This window comes from Oncorhynchus tshawytscha, linkage group LG12 (genome assembly GCF_018296145.1).
Source record: "Oncorhynchus tshawytscha isolate Ot180627B linkage group LG12, Otsh_v2.0, whole genome shotgun sequence".
Taxonomy (NCBI): Eukaryota; Metazoa; Chordata; class Actinopteri; order Salmoniformes; family Salmonidae; genus Oncorhynchus; species Oncorhynchus tshawytscha.
Window position 1 is genome coordinate 17,147,765 of NC_056440.1, and position 23,756 is coordinate 17,171,520.

At 41.9% G+C, this 23,756-nt stretch overlaps 1 protein-coding gene across 1 annotated transcript; it reads left to right on the plus strand.

The window, feature by feature from the left end:
- The first annotated feature begins 793 nt into the window (after positions 1-793).
- On the plus strand, positions 794-22,737 carry LOC112263921 (fibroblast growth factor 10-like). Its single transcript, XM_042331157.1, has 4 exons — positions 794-997; positions 7,623-7,950; positions 19,349-19,452; positions 21,698-22,737. Exons 1-4 carry the CDS (start codon positions 794-796, stop codon positions 21,887-21,889), a joined length of 828 nt encoding a protein of 275 aa, XP_042187091.1. The 3' UTR covers positions 21,890-22,737.
- Positions 22,738-23,756: the final 1,019 nt, after the last annotated feature.

The window sequence follows — 23,756 nt, forward strand, 5'->3', positions numbered from 1 at the left end:
ATGCATGCATACATTTCACGTATGGTTGGCCCCTGGAATCAAACCCATAACCCTGGCAGAGCAAGCACCATCCTCTACCAACAGAGCTACACAGAACTAGGCTCAAGTCAGTACTAAGCTTAATCTGGGTCCGGGAAGCAGCCCTTTATGTTTAGATGTCTTTAGTTCATAGATTAAAAAAATAAATAATAATCTTTAGTACATTTTCACTTGACATCATACCGTATTAGAAGCCAATAATATTATTCTATCTTGGTCTGTCCATTTTAGTTCTGATGATGAAATGAATGTTTGGGGTCTGTGTTAATGTTACTGCTTTGTAATCAAAGTAATGACAACCACTGCTCGATACAGGTGAGTGACTCCATTCTATGACCTGTAAATAAACTCCTCTAGCCTGCTGTAAGCGACCCGCGGGCTGCAGCCAGGCTGATGATGTGACCGCCCATCCCTAATGGGAGATAACATGGCATACATCTATCGCTCAGCGAAAAACAGGAAACAGCAACCTCATCTGGGTTACCAGACACTCCACCACCACACACCGGCCTGGGACACTCATCAAATATTGACATTTGATGGCTGGCTGGCGAAAAAGGCCTCAGGTCACCTATAAGACTAGAACAACAGTTGCCAAGGAAGGTGTCTCTGCGTACTGTTGAACGTGACTAGTTCAACAACATGATGAATGTGAAGAAAAGACAATGCTTTCTGTTAACAAATGAATGGAAAACAATTAGTAACCAATTTCAGTGGCCGTTTCATCACCTATCAAGGTGAAGTGAGAATAGGAATGGATGCGTTGGTTGGCCGAGGCGGGGCCCAGTCCCACCTATCTGGGCCCCATGAGACTGTGTGTCCTCAGGCAGTAACACAGGCATCCCTGTCTGTACTGTACCAGGACTGTTCCTTTATTAAAGTCTCCACCACGGCCTTCTCTGACCCAGGCAGCACACACAGAGTACAGCAGGCCTGGGGCCCAGACATCAAATCTACGGTTGGCTCTCACTGATGGAATATTCTAGAATGCAACTTTCCAGGAGAATGAGATTTGCCTTAGCTTCATCTAAGTGGTGTAACAATTAATTAAATGTCAGTATCACTCATTGCTTTGAAGAGTGAGCATTCCATAGAGTATGCTACTTAACTGTTGCTACATATCCAAGTTGAAATAGTAGTTTTGTTTTGTTGAACACTTTATTTGCACCTACTAGGGTAATTTTTTGTAGTCACATTTAGTTTTCCATTTCTATTCATTTTGCTACATTGTAACCTAATGAACACAAGCTGAATTACAGGCATATTTGAAATACTACATATAACGTGACGTATGATTTATATTGATTCTTAAAGAAACCCTACTTTCTCATAGAGAAATAGAGGTAGAGAGAATATAAATCCCACCTGTCAAATTACTGACATGTAATGATGTGCACGGTACAAAGCCAGCTCCTGTGTTGATGGGAAGGGCCCGTAAAGTAAGCGTTTCACTGTTAGTCCACACCAGTTGCTTGCAAAGCATGTGGCGATTAACATTCGATTTGATTTGCAGCTTGCAGCTAGACATCAGAAAAACATTGGCCTGTGGTAATTGTCTTTGCTTTTTGAACTTTGATGACAAAGCTCTAAGATAGATCAATAAAGATATGGTAAACACTAAACCCAGGGAGGGCAGAGGAAGATGAGACCCAGGCCACCCTGTTGTACCTCCAAAGCTCACTTATATTACGTTGAGGAGGAAAAAAACACAAGCATGGTTGCATTTACAAATCATTTTCTCTTCGGCTTCTAAAGAAATCCTGCAAATCTTTTCCACATCTCAACTCTAAAACAAATCCATCTTTCTAGGCGGAACCTGCAAAGAACAATATCCTCTGTTTGAAGGGAAAGCAAAACAACTCAATAGAAAGTGGTTAGAGTAAACTTTTACCCAGAAGAAGAGATTTGCCCCTCAGAGAGAGTTATATAAGGAGATATGGATTTATGCTAGCTGGATAAAGGTTTTCAAAGACATTCCTGCTGTGTCTAATGGGGTGGTAACTATAGATGGGGCATTCAGTCTGTCAGCGAGAAAATGTGATATTGGCTCTCACATTTTCCACCAGAGGAACACAGGCTGCTGTTTAGCAATTGATAGTGATAATCAAAAAGTGAAAAATACACAGTAACTATCATTAAAAACATATAGGGTAAGGAAAGGCCTCAAATGGGTCGGGGTTAAAAGAAACGTCCAGTAATAAACTGAGTTTACAAAATATTAGAAACACCTGCTCTTTCCATGACAGACTGACCAGGTGAATCCAGGTAAAAGCTATGATCCCTTGTTGATGCCACTTGACAAATCCACTTCAATCACTGTAGATAAAAGGGAGGAGGACAGGTTAAAGAAGGATTTTTAAGCCTTGAATCAGTTGAGACATGGATTGTTTACGACAAAATATTGAAGTGCCTTTGAAAGGGGTCGTGTGTCAAGAACTGCAACGATGCTGGGGTTTTCACACTCAACAGTTTGATGTATCAAGAATGGTCCACCACCCAAAGGACATCCAGCCAACTTAACACAACTGTGGTAAGTATTGGAGTCAACATGGGCCAGCATCCCTATGGAATGCTTTCGGTACTTTGTAGAGTCCATGCCCTGACAAATTGAGTCTGTTTTGAGAGCAAAGGGGGGTGCAGCTCATGTTAGGAAGGTATTCCTAATGTTTTGTACACTCAGTGTATTAATTCCATGGGAATCCTATGGATGTCCATTATGATTGGGTCAATAATCAATTCAACTTGTCCCTGCTCCTCCAGTTCTGTTTCCTTCAGTGCTGATTAAGGCTACCACGGTGGGAAGGGACAGAACAAAGGAAGTAGCCTACTGATAAGATTACTTTGTCTGTGGGGTACCTGATGAAACCAGATAGATTAAGACCAGATTTATTAGGACCAGACCAATCCTCTGTCCGCAGGTTGTTGACAGACATTAAAGCAGACACTAAGAAACTGGCAGGGGCCTTAGGAGAGAAGCAGAAGGCAAGACATGTCATCAAGGGGTGAGAGGAGGAGATACGGAAAAGGGCCGTTTCTGAACCATCATTTACAGTTAGGTCATTCCACTAATTCCATGCCTTTTGAGAAGTGTAACTTCGTTGGATTTCACCTAAATTTTACATTCTGTCATAAAGAGCACGTTCTATCTTCCTAAAAAAACTAGTTTTCCTATCTCAAGAGATTAAATTTAAAAAATGACTATAGTAAGTGCCTATTAAGTGCCAATTAAAGTAACAGGGTTGACTTTAACAAGGTTGACTGTAACAGGGTTGATGATTTCATCTTAAATCAGCCATAAATCCCCTTGTGACAGGGAGAATCTAAGCTTGTATGCAACAGGGAGTGGCAATTCAATACAATTCATACTTTGTTTTAACAATTTCGAGCCTGTCTATCTACGGGTAATCTGGTTTGACATGTAATGCTTGACCCACTCAGTTTTCCATCACAAAACACTAGAAAATGGCCATAAAGAGTAGATCCAGCTCACCTACTTTTATACTATGATTTGACTATTAGAAGTTCAATGTTTCTTTGGAAAAAAAATATTTTAAAAAGGAATAGATTCACCAAACAAAATTCAGTTCACTTAACAGGGTTGACCTTAAAATGAGGAACAGCTGTAAATGAATCACTAATCACATAAAGTAAATAATTATCTTCAGAAATGTCTTTGTCAAAGCAACAAATTAACTAGGGAAACTTTGAGAAACTAGGAAATTTTGAGAAATTGTCAATTAAAGTGGGTTAAAATGTTCCTAGAGGTGACACAGGGTTGATGGAGGGACATGTCAAAATGCTGAATTTTGGCCCTTTGGCAAGCCTTTCTTCATATAAAACTAATCAGATTTATTGAGTTCTCCATGTGGTCTAAACTTTAAAGTTCATTTCATTTAATATAACAGGCTTTTCAAATTCAATATTGGTGCACAATTTCTACTTAAAATATCAAAGGGAAGCAAAAGGCCCTCTTTTTGTGGAATGACCCAGTTACACTCAGCATGGCTAACAAATTCCTCCTTGATGACGCCCTCATTGTTAAGATCTAATACTGGCAATCTTTGCAGATATTAGTTTTTTAAAATTCTGTAAGTAGGAAGTTGCTCCCCTGTGTATGATGATGTTATCTTGCTGAGTGTACCTTTCAGTTCTTACAGTACATGCTGACCACACTGCTCGGGTTACGTGTGCAAGTCCCGCCTCTCCCATCTCCTCATTGGTTTTTAGGAGCATATACCCACGTGGGTGATTAAACGATGAACTGAGGTCCACACTCCAGTCCAGTTGGTGGTGGAGATGCACCTTAAAGTTGGTTGCCAACCGCCATATAAAGTCCAAAGAAGATTAAGCTGGATGAATGAGAAGAGATTACTAGAAACTAACTCGGTTTACCCTTTTATCTGTGGATTCATTGTCGGAGTAGAGGACCTTGTGCATTTCAGGTAAAATAACAACCCAATGTTTATATCCCAGGACAAATTAGCTAGCAACAGCAAGCTAGCTTGCTAAATTACCATGATTGTTTAATACTTTTCGACCTGTCCCAAAATTAATATAGTTGGTTCAGAGTTTGTTTTGATATTTCAACCTGTGTGTCCTGATCGCGTCTAGTGTGGGTGGACAAAATCAACATGCGTGCGATAGTGCATACGGACACAAGCGCGCGCCTGGTTTAGTCAGCATGTTAGATACCACCAATTCCCAGATTGGAAATGTAGTTTAATTAAGTTATATTGATTAAGTTTTTAAATTCTCCAACTGAATTTGATTACTGAAAATGTGAGGACGTGTCACAACTCGAGTGGAGGAGTATAAGATCTTCTAATTGGCCATGTGACACTTGAGTCTCAGAGGAAGGTGGCGAGATGAGAGGCCTGACTGAGATCCTCTTAGAGTTGCCATTGGATTGGAACTAGCAGTAGTTGGATGGGAAATGGCACCAGGTCTGATTTCTCATATCTTGATGGTACCAGTACCAAGTAGTTGCACTTCAAATGACACACACACACACACACGATCGTTTAAAGATGGGTTGGACCAAGGTGCAGCGTGGTAGGAGTACATTTTTATTTTATTTTAAATGACACCGAAAAAAACAACAAAATACAAAAAACGAACATAACGCTACATGCCATGCCGAAAGCAACTACACACAAACAAGATCCCACAATCTAAGGTGGGAGAAAATGCTGCCTAAATATGATCCCCAATCAGAGACAACGATAAACAGCTGCCTCTGATTGGGAACCATACTAGGCCAACAAAGAAATAGAAACATAGATTTGCCCACCCGAGTCACACCCTGACCAAACCAAATAGAGAATTAACAAGGCTCTCTAAGGTCAGGGCGTCACACACACACACACACACACACACACACACACACACACACACACACACACACACACACACACACACACACACACACACACACACACAGAGCTATAAAAAAACACTCTCACTACATCCTCTCCATTCACAACTCCACCCCTGTACTATCAACCCAGATAAATCCTATCATACCCTGGTCTCCATGCACACGTCCACGCCTGTACTATCAACCCAGATAAATCCTATCCCACCCTGGTCTCCATTCACACCTCCACCCCTGTACTATCAACCCAGATAAATCCTATACTACCCTGGTCTTCATTCACACCTCCACCCCTGCCCCATATTCTCACTCATGCACGCACCCGACTCACTCCCATATGTGAGAGGGTTGATGGGAAATGAGAGCAGGGTAAGTGTATTGGGAGGCATTGGTTTGGGAATGAAAAAGAGAGAGAGGTGGAGTTGTGGGAGAGAGGTGGAAGGAGAGAGAGAATGAGAAAGAATGGAGAGAGGTGGAGAGGGAAGGGGGGGGGATAGAGAGTGGAGGGGGAAGGGGGATATAGAGTGGAGGGGGAAGGGAGGGATAGAGAGAAGTGGAGAGAGAGAGAGGTGGAGGGGGAGAGAGAGGTGGAGGGGAGAGAGAGGTGGATTGTGGGGAGAGTAAGAGGTGGAGGGGAGAGACAGCGAGAGAGGTGGAGGGAGAGAGAGAGGGGAGGGGAAGAAAGAGAGGTGGAGGGTATAGAGAGATTGTAGAAGGGGGTGAGAGAGAGGTGGAGGGGGAGGGAGAGAGAAAGAGAGAGGTGGGTGGTGAGAGAGAGGAAGAGAAGGAGAGAGGTGGGTGGTGGAAAGAGAAAGGGAGAGAAAGAGAGAGGTGGGTGGTGGAGAGAGAATGAGAGAAGGAGAGGGTGGGAGTTAAAGAGAGGGGGCAGATCAGCTGACATAGTCTCATATTCACACACACACAAACACACACACACACCCCTCCTCAGCCTGTTACCTCAGTGAAGGTGGAGCCACTGTAATTGAGAGGGAGAGGAGTCCACTCCACACTCATTCATGGAGAGAGAAAGAGAGGAGGACATGTCTCACAGGCACCCACTGGCCAACCAGGACTTAGCACCACATTTTGTTTGACCATCTCTCTCTTTTTAGTGAAATCTGGAAACGTGTAGAGGGTGTCTGGCAGCAGTGAGCTGTTGAATGTTTGGGCCTTAGGGGACAGAGGGATGAGCCTGGAGAAAGTGTTATAGTAGAATGTCCCTATGCCAGTGGACCTTTCATTGTGGAAGTAGCCATCTAAGGATTTCTGGATTGGAATTAAATTCAGCACCAGGAACAGCTAAGGACAGAAGAACAGTTTCAAAAGTGGAACATATGAAGCCTGCCTGCTTTGTCATTGGAATGCACTGACGGCAATTACACTGGCAACAATAAGACGAGTGGGACAATAGGCTGTTTTATTTATCGATTTGTATTTGTCTTAACTGATCTACCAGGACATCAGTTATAGGAACAAAAGTGAAAGAGAACATTGGAATACATGGACTTTCAGTACAATAATTGCTCTAGCTACCAAAAGAAAGGCAAGGAGACATTGATTTTCAACCCAGATAGGTATAATTGAGGAGGAAATCTCTTTTGCATATAGACCTGGTAGACTAGGTACCAGAGAGGCCCATTTTCCAGGAGGGCTCCCCTCCCTGACCTCCCAGCCTCCCGTTGTCCCCAGCAGCATGTCCCAGGCTGTGAGGTTGCTTCCAGTCCTCCCCACACCATTCTACCATGACCACATGGGCTGCTGGAGGGAGTACGGCTGTCACTGCCTGGGCCACCTCTGGGTCTTTGTTTAGGTCTGGCTCTAGGTCCAGGTTTAGGTCTGGCTCTGGGTCCAGGTTTAGGTCTGGCTCTGGGTCCAGGTTTAGGTCTGGCTCTGGGTCCAGGTTTAGGTCGGACTCTGGCTCCAGGTTTAGGTCTGGCTCTGGCTCCAGGTTTAGGTCTGGCTCTGGGTCCAGGTTTAGGTCTGGGTCCAGGTTTAGGTCTGGCTCTGGGTCCAGGTTTAGGTCTGGCTCTGGGTCCAGGTTTAGGTCTGGGTCCAGGTTTAGGTCTGGCTCTGGGTCCAGGTTTAGGTCTGGCTCTGGCTCCAGCTTTATCTCTAGGTCCTTCTTTTCCAGCCTGTCTCTGTCTCTGCTGCTAGCACTGCTGCTCGCCCTTTCCCTCCCTGTGGTTGTCTGCCATCAACCTCTCTACAGAGGCAGGCTCCAGCCAACCAGCCCCAGGCTCCAGTTCCCCAGTCTCCAGCCCCACAGCCCCCAGCCCCCAGCCCCCAGCCCCCCAGCCCCAGCAGCCATTTTAGGGCGCCAGTGAACAGTTCCCTGGCTGCATCCAGGGTTGGAGAGACTGGGGAAACTGGAGGTCCCTTGGAAGGTATTAGGGTTCCGCTGGGGAGGCACGTACGCAGCTACAACCACCTGCAGGGAGATGTGCGGCGGAGGAAGCTCTTCTCCTTCCAGAAGTTCTTCCTGCGGATCGATACAAATGGCAGAGTTAATGGGACCAAGAGCAGAGAGGACCCCCTCAGTAAGTAACCACAAGAGTGTGTTTTTCAAATAGTAGGAGAGTAAAAGAGGGGAAACAGAGGTTCAACCATAGTGTATTGAAAATAAACCATTGTGTTGTCAGGGCTTTCCTCACTCTTCACTACAGAATATCATACAAATTACAGAAAAAGGGAAACAATTTCAAATGATTGACTTGTGTTGAATAACTTTACTGTTATGTTTGGAAAGACAGGTTTCCAGCAGAATTTTTTAGCATTGATCATCAATACGGCATGTTGAATCTAAATTGTGGCAAGATCTGTCTCCCAGCAGTACATGGACATTCTTAGAGCTAGGCGACACATTCCTGGCAAGAAGCTTCTTTCTGTATCTACCAGACGTCCCTGTGATATCTGTCCTGTCGTAACATTCCGTACAATGATGGTAGCTCTAAGATGATTAAAACAGGAGGGGTAGATTACCAACCTGTTATCTGTCCGTATTCACAGCCCAGGGTCAACAGTACTGATAACAGCTAGACAGGAGCAGGACAGGGGATGGGAGAGGATACGTCAATCACTAACATGCTCTCACACACAACCAGTCCGCTTCGTTTAAGTCCACACGTGTTGTACATAATGCTGATGCCGTGTGGTTTATGATTAATAGAGTATAATGTAAATGTGATTAATTTACAGAGGTACAGAAACATGAATGGATATGTTTAGTGCCCTATTCTAACAGTACAGTTATTCCAGTGAGAAACGTGTGTGAGCCTATCTGTGTGCGGTTATTCACATGCTCAAGTGTGTGTGTGTGTGTGTTCGGATGTAGCAAACCAAGCAACCAACACCAGAGACACATGTGCTCACTTAAACTACACCACCCCCCATCCCGTGTATATGGAAGGCTTTAACGTTTCTCCTAGGTGTTCTAAACCACAAAATGAATCAAAGAGGCTTATGGGAAAGAGTAAGGAAAGGCACCATTTGTGTTTGTTTTGACAAGAATATGACAGAAATGTCTTTAGAGACCTACACTTGTATATACATGTCTTTATAGACCTACACTTGTATATACATGTCTTTATAGACCCTACACTTGTATATACATGTCTTTAGAGACCTACACTTGTATATACATGTCTTTATAGACCCTACACTTGTATATACATGTCTTTATAGACCTACACTTGTATATACATGTCTTTAGAGACCTACACTTGTATATACATGTCTTTATAGACCCTACACTTGTATATACATGTCTTTATAGACCTACACATGTATATACATGTCTTTATAGACCTACACTTGTAAATACATGTCTTTAGAGACCTACACTTGTATATACATGTATTTAGAGACCTACACTTGTATATACATGTCTTTATAGACCATACACTTGTATATACATGTCTTTAGAGACCTACACTTGTATATACATGTATTTAGAGACCTACACTTGTATATACATGTCTTTATAGACCTTACACTTGTATATACATGTCTTTAGAGACCTACACTTGTATATACAGTGCCTTGCGAAAGTATTCGGCCCCCTTGAACTTTGCGACCTTTTGCCACATTTCAGGCTTCAAACATAAAGATATAAAACTGTATTTTTTGTGAAGAATCAACAACAAGTGGGACACAATCATGAAGTGGAACGACATTTATTGGATATTTCAAACTTTTTTAACAAATCAAAAACTGAAAAATTGGGCGTGCAAAATTATTCAGCCCCTTTACTTTCAGTGCAGCAAACTCTCTCCAGAAGTTCAGTGAGGATCTCTGAATGATCCAATGGTGACCTAAATGACTAATGATGATAAATACAATCCACCTGTGTGTAATCAAGTCTCCGTATAAATGCACCTGCACTGTGATAGTCTCAGAGGTCCGTTAAAAGCGCAAAGAGCATCATGAAGAACAAGGAACACACCAGGCAGGTCCGAGATACTGTTGTGAAGAAGTTTAAAGCCGGATTTGGATACAAAAAGATTTCCCAAGCTTTAAACATCCCAAGGAGCACTGTGCAAGCGATAATATTGAAATGGAAGGAGTATCAGACCACTGCAAATCTACCAAGACCTGGCCGTCCCTCTAAACTTTCAGCTCATACAAGGAGAAGACTGATCAGAGATGCAGCCAAGAGGCCCATGATCACTCTGGATGAACTGCAGAGACCTACAGCTGAGGTGGGAGACTCTGTCCATAGGACAACAATCAGTCGTATATTGCACAAATCTGGCCTTTATGGAAGAGTGGCAAGAAGAAAGCCATTTCTTAAAGATATCCATAAAAAGTGTCATTTAAAGTTTGCCACAAGCCACCTGGGAGACACACCAAACATGTGGAAGAAGGTGCTCTGGTCAGATGAAACCAAAATGGAACTTTTTGGCAACAATGCAAAACGTTATGTTTGGCGTAAAAGCAACACAGCTCATCACCCTGAACACACCATCCCCACTGTCAAACATGGTGGTGGCAGCATCATGGTTTGGGCCTGCTTTTCTTCAGCAGGGACAGGGAAGATGGTTAAAATTGATGGGAAGATGGATGGAGCCAAATACAGGACCATTCTGGAATAAAACCTGATGGAGTCTGCAAAAGACCTGAGACTGGGACGGAGATTTGTCTTCCAACAAGACAATGATCCAAAACATAAAGCAAAATCTACAATGGAATGGTTCAAAAATAAACATATCCAGGTGTTAGAATGGCCAAGTCAAAGTCCAGACCTGAATCCAATCGAGAATCTGTGGAAAGAACTGAAAACTGCTGTTCACAAATGCTCTCCATCCAACCTCACTGAGCTCGAGCTGTTTTGCAAGGAGGAATGGGAAAAATTTCAGTCTCTCGATGTGCAAAACTGATAGAGACATACTCCAAGCGACTTACAGCTGTAATCGCAGCAAAAGGTGGCGCTACAAAGTATTAACTTAAGGGGGCTGAATAATTTTGCACGCCCAATTTTTCAGTTTTTGATTTGTTAAAAAAGTTTGAAATATCCAATAAATGTCGTTCCACTTCATGATTGTGTCCCACTTGTTGTTGATTCTTCACAAAAAAATACAGTTTTATATCTTTATGTTTGAAGCCTGAAATGTGGCAAAAGGTCGCAAAGTTCAAGGGGGCCGAATACTTTCGCAAGGCACTGTACATGTCTTTAGAGACCTACACTTGTATATACATGTCTTTAGAGACCTACACTTGTATATACATGTCTTTAGAGACCCTACACTTGTATATAAATGTCTTTAGAGACCCTACACTTGTATATAAATGTCTTTATAGACCCTTTATTTCGGAAGTTTACATACACTTAGGTTGGAGTCATTAAAACTTGTTTTTCAACCACTCCACACATTTCTTGAACTATATTTTTGGCAAGTCGGTTAGGACATCTACTTTGTGCATGACACAAGTCATTTTCCCAACAATTGTTTACAGACAGATTATTTAACTTACAATTCACTGTATCACAATTCCAGTACAATTCAGAAGTTTACATACACTAAGTTGACTGTGCCTTTAAACAGCTTGGAAAATTCCAGAAAATGATGTCATGGCTTTAGAAGCTTCTGATAGGCTAATTGACATAATTTGAGTAAATTGGAGGTGTACCTGTGAATGTATTTCAAGGCCTACCTTCAAACTCTGTGCCTTTTTGCTTGACGTCATGGGAAAATCAAAAGAAATCAGCCAAGACCTCAGAAAAACAATTGTTGACCTCCACAAGTCTGGTTCATCATTGGGAGCAATTTTCAAAGGCCTGAAGGTACCACGTTCATCTGTACAAACAACAGTACCGAAGTATAAACACCATTGGACCACGCATCTGTCATACCGCTCATGAAGGAGGCGCGTTCTGTCTCCTAGAGATGAACGTACTGGGGTGCGAAAAGTGCCAATCAATCCCAAAACAGCAAAGGACCTTGTGAAGATGCTGGAGGAAACAGGTTCAAAAATATCTATATCCACAGTAAAACAAGTCCTATATCGACAACCTGAAAGGCCGCTCAGCAAGGAAGAAGCCACTGCTCCAAAACCGCCATAAAAAAGCCAGACTACGGTTTACAACTGCACAAGGGACTGGTGCACTTCACAAAATAAATGGCATCAGGAGGAAGGGAAATTATGTGGATATATTGAAGAAACATCTTAAGACAGTCAGGGAGTTAAAGCTTGGTTGCAAATGGGTCTTCCAAATGGACAATGACCCCAAGCATGCTTCCAAAGTTGTGGCAAAATGGCTTAAGGACAACAAAGTCAAGGTATTGGAGTGGCCATCACAAAGCCCTGACCACAATCCCATAGATCATTGGTGGGCAGAACTGAAAAAGCGTGTGTGAGCAAGGAGGCTGTCCTGACCATAGGAAGCCTTTATTTTCTATGGTAGAGTAGGTCAGGGCGTGACTTGGGATTTAGTCTAGTTTATATTTTCTATGTGGGTTCTAGTTGGTTTTTTTCCCTTTGTTGGTGTTTTGGTATGATTCCCAATTAGAGGCAGCTGGCTATCGTTGTCCCTAATTGGGGATCATACTTAAGTAGCATTTCTCCACCTTTGTGTTATGGGATATTGTTTTGAGTAAGTGTATGTAGCACCTCTGTTGTCACAGTTTGTTATTTTGTTTGTTTGTTTTGCTAAGTTTCACTATTATGTTATGTGAAACTCAACATACGCTGTGCCTTGGTCTGTTTATACAAACAAACGTGACAGAGGCCTACAAATTTGACTCAGTTACACCCGCTCTGTCTGGAGGAATGGACCAAAACGTACCCAACTTATTGTGGGAAGCTTGTGGAAGGCTACCCGAAACGTTTGACCCAAGTTAAACAATTAAGGCAATGCTACCAAATATCAATTGAGTGTATGTAAACTTCTGACCCACTGGGAGTGTGATGAAAGAAATAAAAGTTGAAATATATCAATCATTCTCTCTACTATTATTGACATTTCACATTCTTAAAATAAAGTTGTGATCCTAACTGACCTAAAACAGGGAATTTTTACTAGGATTAAATGTCAGGAATTGTGAAATTTAGTTTGAATGTATTTGGCTAAGGTGGATGTAAACTTACGACTTCAACTGTAAATGTCTTTATAGACCCTACACTTATATACATGTCTTTATAGATTTTACACTGTCTTTATTTGACACTGAGGCAAAAATGCAATGAATTTCAAAATGCCTCTTTTGGGTGTTTATGACATAGTGAAGACATTGCTAGACCGACTGTTGTTCTAAAATGATCAGAGGGTTCAACTTGAAGCTAGTAGGTGTTAACTTATTGAACCCTTCTATTGTCTCTCATCATTACTCCTCACAATTCTTTATACTACAGGCAATAATTATACAGTTATACTAGCACATACAGTGGGGAGAACAACTATTTGATACACTGCCGATTTTGCAGGTTTTCCTACTTACAAAGCATGTAGAGGTCTAATTTTTTATCATAGGTACACTTCAACTGTAAGAGACGGAATCTAAAACAAAAATCCAGAAAATCACATTGTATTATTTTTAAGTAATTAATTTGCATTTTATTGCATGACATAAGTATTTGATACATCAGAAAAGCAGAACTTAATATTTGGTACACAAACCTTTGTTTGCAATTACAGAGATCATACGTTTCCTGTAGTTCTTGACCAGGTTTGCACACACTGCAGCAGGGATTTTGGCCCACTCCTCCGTACAGACCTTCTCCAGATCCTTCAGGTTTCGGGGCTGTCGCTGGGCAATATGGACTTTCAGCTCCCTCCAAAGATTTTCTATTGAGTTCAGGTCTGTAGACTGGCTAGGCCACTCCAGGACCTTAAGATGCTTCTTACGGAGCCACTCCTTAGTTGCCCTGGCTGTGTGTTTCCGGTCGTTGTCATGCTGGAAGACCCAGCCACGACCCATCTTCAATGCTCTTACTAAGGGAAGGAGGTTGTTGGCCAAGATCTCGCGATACATGGCCCCATCCATCCTCCCCTCAATACGGTGCAGTCGTCCTGTCCCTTTTGCAGAAAAGCATCCCCAAAGAATGATGTTTCCACCTCCATGCTTCACGGTTGGGATGGTGTTCTTGGGGGTTGTACTCATCATTCTTCTTCCTCCAAACACGGCGAGTGGAGTTTAGACCAAAAAGCTCTATTTTTGTCTCATCAGACCACATGACCTTCTCCGATTCCTCCTCTGGGTCATCCAGATGGTCATTGGCAAACTTCAGACGGGCCTGTACATGCGCTGGCTTGAGCAGGGGGACCTTGCGTGCGCTGCAGGATTTGAATCCATGACGGCGTAGTGTGTTACTAATGGTTCTTTGAGACTGTGGTCCCAGCTCTCTTCAGGTCATTGACCAGGTCCTGCCGTGTAGTTCTGGGCTGATAACTCACCTTCCTCATGATCATTGATGCCCCACGAGGTGAGATCTTGACTGGAGCCCCAGACCGAGGGTGATTGACAGTCATCTTGAACTTCTTCCATTTTCTAATAATTGCACCAACAGTTGTTGCCTTCTCACCAAGCTGCTTGCCTATTGTCCTGTAGCCCATCCCAGCCTTGTGCAGGTCTACAATTTTATCCCTGATGTCCTTACACAACTCTCTGGTCTCGGCCATTGTGGAGAGGTTGGAGTCTGTTTGATTGAGTGTGTGGACAGGTGTCTTTTATACAGGTAACGAGTTCAAACAGGTGCAGTTAATACAGATAACGAGTGGAGAACAGGAGGGTTTCTTAAAGAAAAACTAACAGGTCTGTGAGAGCTGGAATTCTTACTGGTTTGTAGGTGATCAAATACTTATGTCATGCAATAAAATGCAAATTAATTACTTAAAAATCATACAATGTGATTTTCTGGATTTTTGTTTTAGATTCCTTCTCTCACAGTTGAAGTGTACCTATGATAAAAAAAATGACAGACCTCTACATGCTTTGTAAGTAGGAAAACCTGCAAAACCTGCAAAATCGGCAGTGTATCAAATACTTGTTCTCCCCACTGTATTAGTAATATACTGCTGTATATAATACTAATCTTTTGCATAAAGTGACCAAGTTTTTCTTTGGGTTGGGTTTGACTGCAGTAGCAGGGGAGGGGTACTAATTCATGAATGACATGGTTGAACATCATTGTGGTCACATCAAAGCTGCTAGTGTTCAGTATCAATGGTGCTGCCACAAAGTCATTTCCTGGGGGGGACTGGGGACAGTGTGGATTATCTGGCACACTATCAGGTTCACAGGGCAAGAGATACAACAGGAGAGCAGCTCCAGTCTCTGCTCTGGCCCAGGGCCTAGACATGATCCCTGGGATGATGTCCTTTGTAGCCCCTGAAAATGACACAGCATCAGGTTTATGGCATTGATTCTGTGGCAATGCCCAGTTAAAAACTCTGGGTTGATAGAAAATAATAACATAATAATGGATATACTGTATGAATAAAACTAGAAAAGGACATTTCCTAAAAATATATGTTTGTTTGTTCTTGCTATCAGCAAGCATGTGGCAATCTTTTCATAGATAATGTAAAATCATGCACTGATTCTTTGCACTGAAGCATATCTGGAGACCAAGTTAGCAGTTTTGATTAAAAACAGCTTCAATCTTTCATTCTTATTACTCCTCCTTTTTGGAGATATGGTTTAGGTTCAGTTTGTTTTGGTCCAAGGCTGAGACCCGAGCTTTGAAACCTGGTTACAGCATAGTAACGATTGAGGGGGACAACTGGTATTGTGCTTGAACTACCAACCTTGCTAGCAAAGATCTCAACAGATGTAGAGGTGGTGGTTTTGGGGGCTGTTTAAGAGCATGTATCCAACCTCCCACAGATTTATGGGGATGCCTGTAAAAAACTTTCCCACATGTCGCTCCATCGTGCTGGGATTCTGCTGGGAGCTTACAGAGAGAGAGGGCTGGAAGTGATCCCCGGGCAATATGAAGCTTTGCGAAAATAAGCGCATTTAACTAAAGCTACACATTTAAACGACATCAGCTTAAAAAACCAACTAGACAAAACTGTGTTTATCGATAACCTGGTTTGCTATATTGTTGCATCTCATCACATTTGAAAAGCCCAAAATATTTCTAATACTCATTTACTGAGAACAGTAATGGTGGACTCGACCAGTTCTGAGGCTCTAACAGATGTCTGGCGGCGGACGAATGAGTCTAATTACCCCAAGCTGGGATGGTGTGAGTGTGAGCTCAGCCTGCCAAGAGCGCAGGAGGGAAATATAGGAGGCCACCAAATGTGTTTGTGTCTTTCTCTCTGCGGGGAGTCATGTGTGCTGAGGTGCCTCCTGACTGGGACTGGCATGTTCCTCATTTGCGCGTGCATGTGTGTGTGTGTGTGTGCGCGCGCGTGCGTGTGTGTGTGTGTGTGCGTGTGTGTGTGTGCGTGCGCGTGTGTGTGTGTGTGTGTGTCCCTCAGAAGGGAAACCACAGCCAGTACTCTAAGGGACACTGAGATAAGAGATGTGAAGATGTTTATGGACGTGGAGAGGGGCAGGGTATGAACAAACTAATTACGTTCAATGTGGTCCTCTTCTACATTACGGATGATTTGTTTCCGTCATTCCCATATTTCAACATGACGATACAGTTGGAATGGTTTCAGATATCTAAGTAAATGTTTTCCTTATTCTTAAATCAAGTTGGCTACAGTGTATCTGTACTGTAAACTCTGTCCCATTTTTTTAGAAGAGGTAACTTCCAGTTACCCTAAATAGCCATGTAAAACGGCAAAAAATCTACCTTTACCTGGCAACCCACTGTGGAAAATTCGCTTTTAACTTGCAACAAACTGTGGAAAATCTACCTTTTAACTGGCAACCCACTGTGGAAAATTCGCTTTTAACTGGCAACCCACTGTGGAAAATCCACCTTCAATTCACATTGGCATTGTCTGCAACTACTCCACCCTAACACACCATTTACTGCAGTAACTACAAAACAGAGCGTATCAAATGAGCCACACATTAGGAGAAAGTGTCCAGTATGCAACTCATTTTCCACTAAATAAACAGTTGGAAATGTGTGGTTGACCCACGGCCATGATTTAATGTGTGGTGTATCAGAATCACCACTACATAACACACAGTGTCACATACATTTGGTGTTGAGTGTTGTGAGACGTAATATGTTGAACAAAAAACACATTTGTCCTAATGGCTTCGGTTAGTTTTTTTCTGTTGTAGATATCATTCCTGAGTGAGCAAATAGACAGTAGTGCTGAACATTAATCATCAAAGACTGAGTGGATATAGGTGGCTTTTCTCTATAGAGAAATGCTGTAGAGACTGTGTATATGTGTGCACAATGCTTGTTCACAACAATATGCACACCTATGTGTGTGTGTGTGTCTTGATTTTTTAAATTGTATTTGTATTTTTTATTTAACCTTTATTTAACTAGGCAAGTCAGTTAAGGACAAGTTCTTATTTACAATGACGGCCTCCCAGGGAATAGTAGGTTAACTGCCTTGTTCAGGGGCAGAACAACAGATTTTTACCTTGTCAGCTCAGGGATTCAATCTAGCAACCTTTCAGTTACTGGCCCAACGCTCTAACCACTAGGCTACCTGCCGCCCATATAAGTCATCTCGCCCCAGCCTCCGGTGTGTGTGTTTGATCAGTGGTCATTAAGGTCTTTCTAATCCTCCCCTCCCTGTCTCTCTGTCATGGCTCATCTGTCCTCCTCTGTTCTCTCTCCTTTCATCCCGGCATGTTTACAGAGGGCCCAGAAACAACCTTAGATAGTCTTACATCCTCACTCGATACCTGACACCTAATCCCTTACAGAAGCAACTCTCAGATCTTCAATGGCCGTTGTGTCATGGTCCCCACCACCACTTCACCTGCCAGTGTGAACCTGTTTGAACTGGAAACTAATGCAGAGGCTACCTCACTGATGTGGAGACAGGGATGTAGGTCACAGTATATTTCGAAGGGCACTTTTTCCAGGACACCTGCCCCTTCAAGTTCACACAGCACCTTTGGACGGTCTGACCACAAGCAAGGGAGCTTGACAGTGACACAGGCGGCTTCACATACTCATCAGGGACAAAGGAGGGGAACTGCTGTGGCAGTCTGATCAAGGCCATCATCACGACAACTCCCTGCAGCGTGTGTGTGTGTGTGTGTGTGTGTGTGTGTGTGTGTGGAGGTGTGTGTGTGTGTGTGTGTGTGTGTGTGTCAGGATAGGATGGAAGTGAGGGTGTGAAGGAAGTCAAACATACCATAGGAACCAGAGAGGGGCCATTAACACACACCAGCGTCAGATTAGATACATGTGTGTGTACGTGCATGCATGTGTGTGAGAGTGTGTATGTATATTTACACTGGGAATTGGTGGCTTATATTCCAAATGAGCCAAACTATTCACAAATGAATCCTACCTGCTTTCATTATAATCCTCATGCCAAATTAGTTATTAAGCTGAAGTCTGTTCTTCTGTGTAGACTGTGGCCCTACATAGATGAAGCACGCTTATATGGGTGATATGAAGGATGGCTGGATGGATGGATGAAAACTCTACCCTACAGTTTTAAGAGATTCTTCAGGCTTTTCTCTGAAAATGAACTAAAGTATTAGAGGGACAAAAATATGACTGACAGCATGACAGTTGGCTATGAACTAGAGTATTAGAGTAACAGAAATATGACTGACAGCATGACAGTTGGCTATGAACTAGAGTATTAGAGTAACAGAAATATGACTGACAGCATGACAGTTGGCTATGAACTAGAGTATTAGAGTAACAGAAATATGACTGACAGCATGACAGTTGGCTATGAACTAGAGTATTAGAGTAACAGAAATATGACTGACAGCATGACAGTTGGCTATGAACCCACAGGATTTCAGCTAGAGGCTTTCTAAAACATATCTAGATTATTCTGTCTTGAGAAAGGCTCTACACTATCAACACAATTACTCTTTGGATCAACGTCATTATTTTTTACTTCACCTGGTTCAAGTAAATCAGTTAGGTTTTCTCAATTTAAAAAAATATCTATATATTTGATGAAACCAAATACATGATTCAATGCCAACTGTTATATTTGATTATTAACAAACCTATATTTTAAGTTGCAATACTTCTTTTCAACACATTTAACTTACTTTTCCCCTTTGGTTAAACCTAATAAACAACACAAATACAAACTGATATTTCATGTAAGGAGGGACAGGCAGACACTCCTGATAGTTCGACAAGCTCTTATCTTTATGACTACAGCAGATCCAGAACACATAGCGTCTATGTACTCTGCCTCTGTGTTCTGATCTGGGCCAACGTTATGTCTGCGGTCTGCCCTAAAATTCCCTGCCTGAACGGTTACACATTTCCCCTAAATCCTCCCCTATGATGAATATAAATTATTTATAAAAGGTTTATCACTTGTTTCTAAATGATTATACATGTTATTTTGTGTGTTCTCAGGTATTCTGGAGATCACGTCGGTGGATGTGGGGGTGGTGGCTATCAAAGGACTGGGCAGTAACTATTACCTGGCTATCAGCAGGAAGGGTGTGCTGTACGGAGCGGTCAGTATCCGAGTCAGAGGTCATTTAACCAGCCTCAAAGACAGACACTTAGATTCCTTCAACTTTATCACAAGAGTTCTTATCTTTGGAGCTGGGTTCACTTTTAACTAATGGTGCAGTGGAAACTATCAGAAGTTCAAAGAGCACCCCATCCAAACCAAGTGCATATGATTCAAAGAGGAAATTGGAGGTCAGCAAGTAATGACTATAGTGCTAAGTGACACAGACATTAGAATACATCACATCTATCACTGTAACCGATTTACATAACTAACTATTTCTATTGAATGTACCCCTCTAGTACATGGTTCCAGTACATGGTACATCTTGACTAAGTTGAATTGGGTTGTTGTTAGACAGTAGTTGCCATATTATTCTTGTCACTAAGTATTGTTTATTTTGTTTTTACATTTGGACACTTGAATGAGATGGTGCACGTCAAGAGATTTCATCCTGCAAAATGCAGATAAATAAATACAGTGTACAGTGCATTCGAAAAGTATTGAGACCCCTTGACTTTTTCCACATTTTATTGTGTTACAGCCTTATTCTAAAATTACTTTTTTTCCCTCATCAATCTACACAAAGCAAAAAAAGGTTTTTAGAAATTGTTGAAAATGTATTAAAAATAAAAAGTCAGGTGCATCCTATTTCCATTGATCATCCATGAAATTTTTCTACAGCTTGGTTTGAGTCCACCTGTGGTCAATTCTATTGATTAGACATGATTTGGAAAGGCACACGATTGTCTATATAAGGTCCCTCAGTTCACCGTGCATGTCAGAGCAAAAAACAAGCCATGAGGTCAAAGGAATTCTCTGTAGAGCTCAGAGACAGGATTGTGTCAATGCAAAGATCTGAGGAAGGGTACCAAAACTTTTCTGCAGCATTGAAGGTCCCCAAGAACATAGTGGCCTGAATCATTCTTAAATGGAAGACGTTTGGAACCACCAACACTCTTCCCAGACCTGGCCGCCCGGCCCAACTCAGCAATCGGGGGAGAAGGGCCCTGGTCAGGGAGGTGGCCAAGAACCCGAAGGTCACTCTGACAGAGCTCCAGAGTTCCTCTGTGGTGATGGAGGAACCTTTCAGAAGGACAACCATCTCTGCAGCACTCCACCAATCAGGCTTTTATGGGACAGTGGCCAGACAGAAGTCACTCCTCAGTAAAAGACGCATGACAGCCCGCTTCAATGTCCTTGAGTGGCCAAGCCAGAGCCCGGACTTGAACCAGATCGAACATCTCTGGAGAGGCCTGAAAAGAAATGTGCATCGACGTTTCCCATCCAACCTGACAGAGCTTGCGAGGATCTGCAGAGAAGAATGGGAGAAACTCCCCAAATACAGGTGTGCCAAGCTCGTAGCGTCATACCCTAGGAGACTCAAGGCTGTAATCGCTGCCAAAGGTGCGTCAACAAAGTACTGAGTAAATAGTCTGAATACTTATGTAAATGTGATATTTACATAAGTAAATGTGATTTGATTTTGATTGATTTCAGTTATATTGATGAGTGGGATTTAAAAAAAATCCGTTTAAGAATAAGGCTGTAATGTAACAGAATATGAAAAACGTCAAGGGGTCTGCATGCACTGTAGAAAGGTTGAATAAATACCTGGAAATATTTCAACATTGATATATTTTATATCTATTTTGACTCTTGTATGAACAGTACATTAACTATAAATATAGTATTCTCACATCCTTTGCTAGTGTATGCACTTCACAAATGAAAATAGTTGACTCCGTATGAAATGTATTGAGTCAGTATCCAAATACATTTTTTATTTATTTTTATTTATTTCACCTTTATTTAACCAGGTAGGCAAGTTGAGAACAAGTTCTCATTTACAATTGCGACCTGGCCAAGATAAAGCAAAGCAGTTCGACAGATACAACGACACAGAGTTACACATGGAGTAAAACAAACATACAGTCAATAATACAGTATAAACAAGTCTATATACGATGTGAGCAAATGAGGTGAGAAGGGAGGTAAAGGCAAAAAAGGCCATGGTGGCAAAGTAAATACAATATAGCAAGTAAAACACTGGAATGGTAGTTTTGCAATGGAAGAATGTGCAAAGTAGAAATAAAAATAATGGGGTGCAAAGGAGCAAAATAAATAAATAAATTAAATACAGTTGGGAAAGAGGTAGTTGTTTGGGCTAAATTATAGGTGGGCTATTGAGTCAGTATCCAAATACATATGAGAATGTATCCCAGTAATGTCCTTTGTTCTTCCAGAGAGAGTTTGGCATTGACTGCACACTGAAGGAGCGTATTGAGGAGAATGGCTATAACACCTACGCCTCAGCCGAGTGGAGGAACAAGAAGAGACAGATGTTTGTGGGGCTGAGTGTCCACGGGAGGCCACTGAGAGGGAAGAAAACAAGGAGGAGGAAAATGGCCACCCACTTCCTCCCCATCATGGTGTGATGAAGAAGAGCATTTCACTGTACTAAACATACCCTGTGGGAGAGCTATTCAGCACTGAACAATCTTTCAGATAAAGATTTTTTTAAATGTACTCTAATCTAGACAGAGAGCATCTGAACTATACCATTTCTAAAAGACATATTTTCTCTAAGGAAGGTAATTAACTGTGCATATACTCCCTGCTTTTGACTTTCGTTGAGATGGTTTATTGGTTTGAGGATGTGCAGTGCTTTCTGTGGCACAGGGTGAAATTTGAATCATATTCTGTGCCAAAACATTGGAAAGATGTGGACTGAAGGAGGGCGTGACATGTGGGAACAAAGTAGGACGCTGTTTCACGCACCGCGTGGATGAAGTGAGGAAGCACTGGCTCTGTGTATACAAAAAAAACAATTGAACTGTTGTTCATGGTCCTCATTCTCATTTCAATGATCTGAACATTCTTAAACGAAGAAGAAGGCCTAACAGATCGGTAAATGCAGGAAAAATGTATATAATTGAGCAAGATCCTCGTGGTCATGAGATCTTGGAACCACATCAAAAGTGAATACAGTGAAAGGAAACACTAATGTATGATATTTAACCACTGAGTTTTGACTGTGTTGAAGTAAATTATTTATTTTGTGTAATATTTAACTGAAGGTGGAACGAAGGTGAACATTTCATTGCATTCTTTACACCTTATGTCTGTGAAGTAAATAACATACATTTGCTATTTCCTCCTCGGTATCCAAATGTTCTCATGTTCATCAATAAAGTTTGCAACTTAAACTGGTTGACAAATCTGACAAATACACATATGATTGAGAATGTGACCCAATAAATGAGATCCTGTTAATACAATAACACTGAAAGAACAATCAGAATGCTTGGTGTCTCAACTACAGTTAAAGTAGATATATTCTAAGGTGACAGGTTATGGTAAAAGGATGAAAACCCACAGCACAGAGACCCAGTGTGGTTTTCAGGTCACGCTGAGGAACTATTCTTATCAGGCTGACTGAGGTAGGTAAATGACAAAAGGCAACCATTACAGGCCCACCACATATTCCATGTGGCAACCGTTGCACTAATGATCAGAGTTCCCAAACAAACTGGAAACCACATGAAAATGGAAGGGAGATAGCTACACTGGTATGGGATTACATGCAAATTTCCCAAATGGCAGGAGACCTTAGGTCACATGGATACTGAACAAGCAAGAATCACTTGTTTCAGATAGTAAGTAACGTGAAAAAAATGTAATAGCCTGTAGATTTCACATTTCTGCATTGTAATATCCAACATCAAGCACTATTTAACAACATCTGTTGCAGGGTATGTGGGGTAGGAAGTGTGTGTGTGTGTGTTTGAATACCAGAGCAGACAAGGTGAAAAATATGCCGATGTGCCCTTGAGCAAGGCACTTAACCTTAATATGCTCCATGGGCGCCGTACTATTATGGCTGACCCTGTAAAACACCACATTTCACTGCATCGATTTGGCGTATTTGACAATAAAACATACAGTTGAAGTCAGAAGTTAACATACACCTTAGCCAAATACATTTAAACTCAGATTTTCACAATTCTTGACATTTAAACTTAGTAAAAATTGCCTGTCTTGTGTCAGTTAGGAAAACCATTTATTTTAAAAATGTGAAATGTCAGAATAATAGTAGAGAGAATGATTTATTTCAGCTTTTATTTCTTTCATCACATTCCCAGTGGGTCAGACGTTTACATACACTCAGTTAGAATTTGGTAGCATTGCCTTTAAACTGTTTAACTTGGCTCAAACGTTTTGGGTAGCCTTCCACAAGCTTCCCACAATAAGTTGGGTGAATTTTGGCCCATTCCTCCTGACAGAGCTGGTGTAACGGAGTCA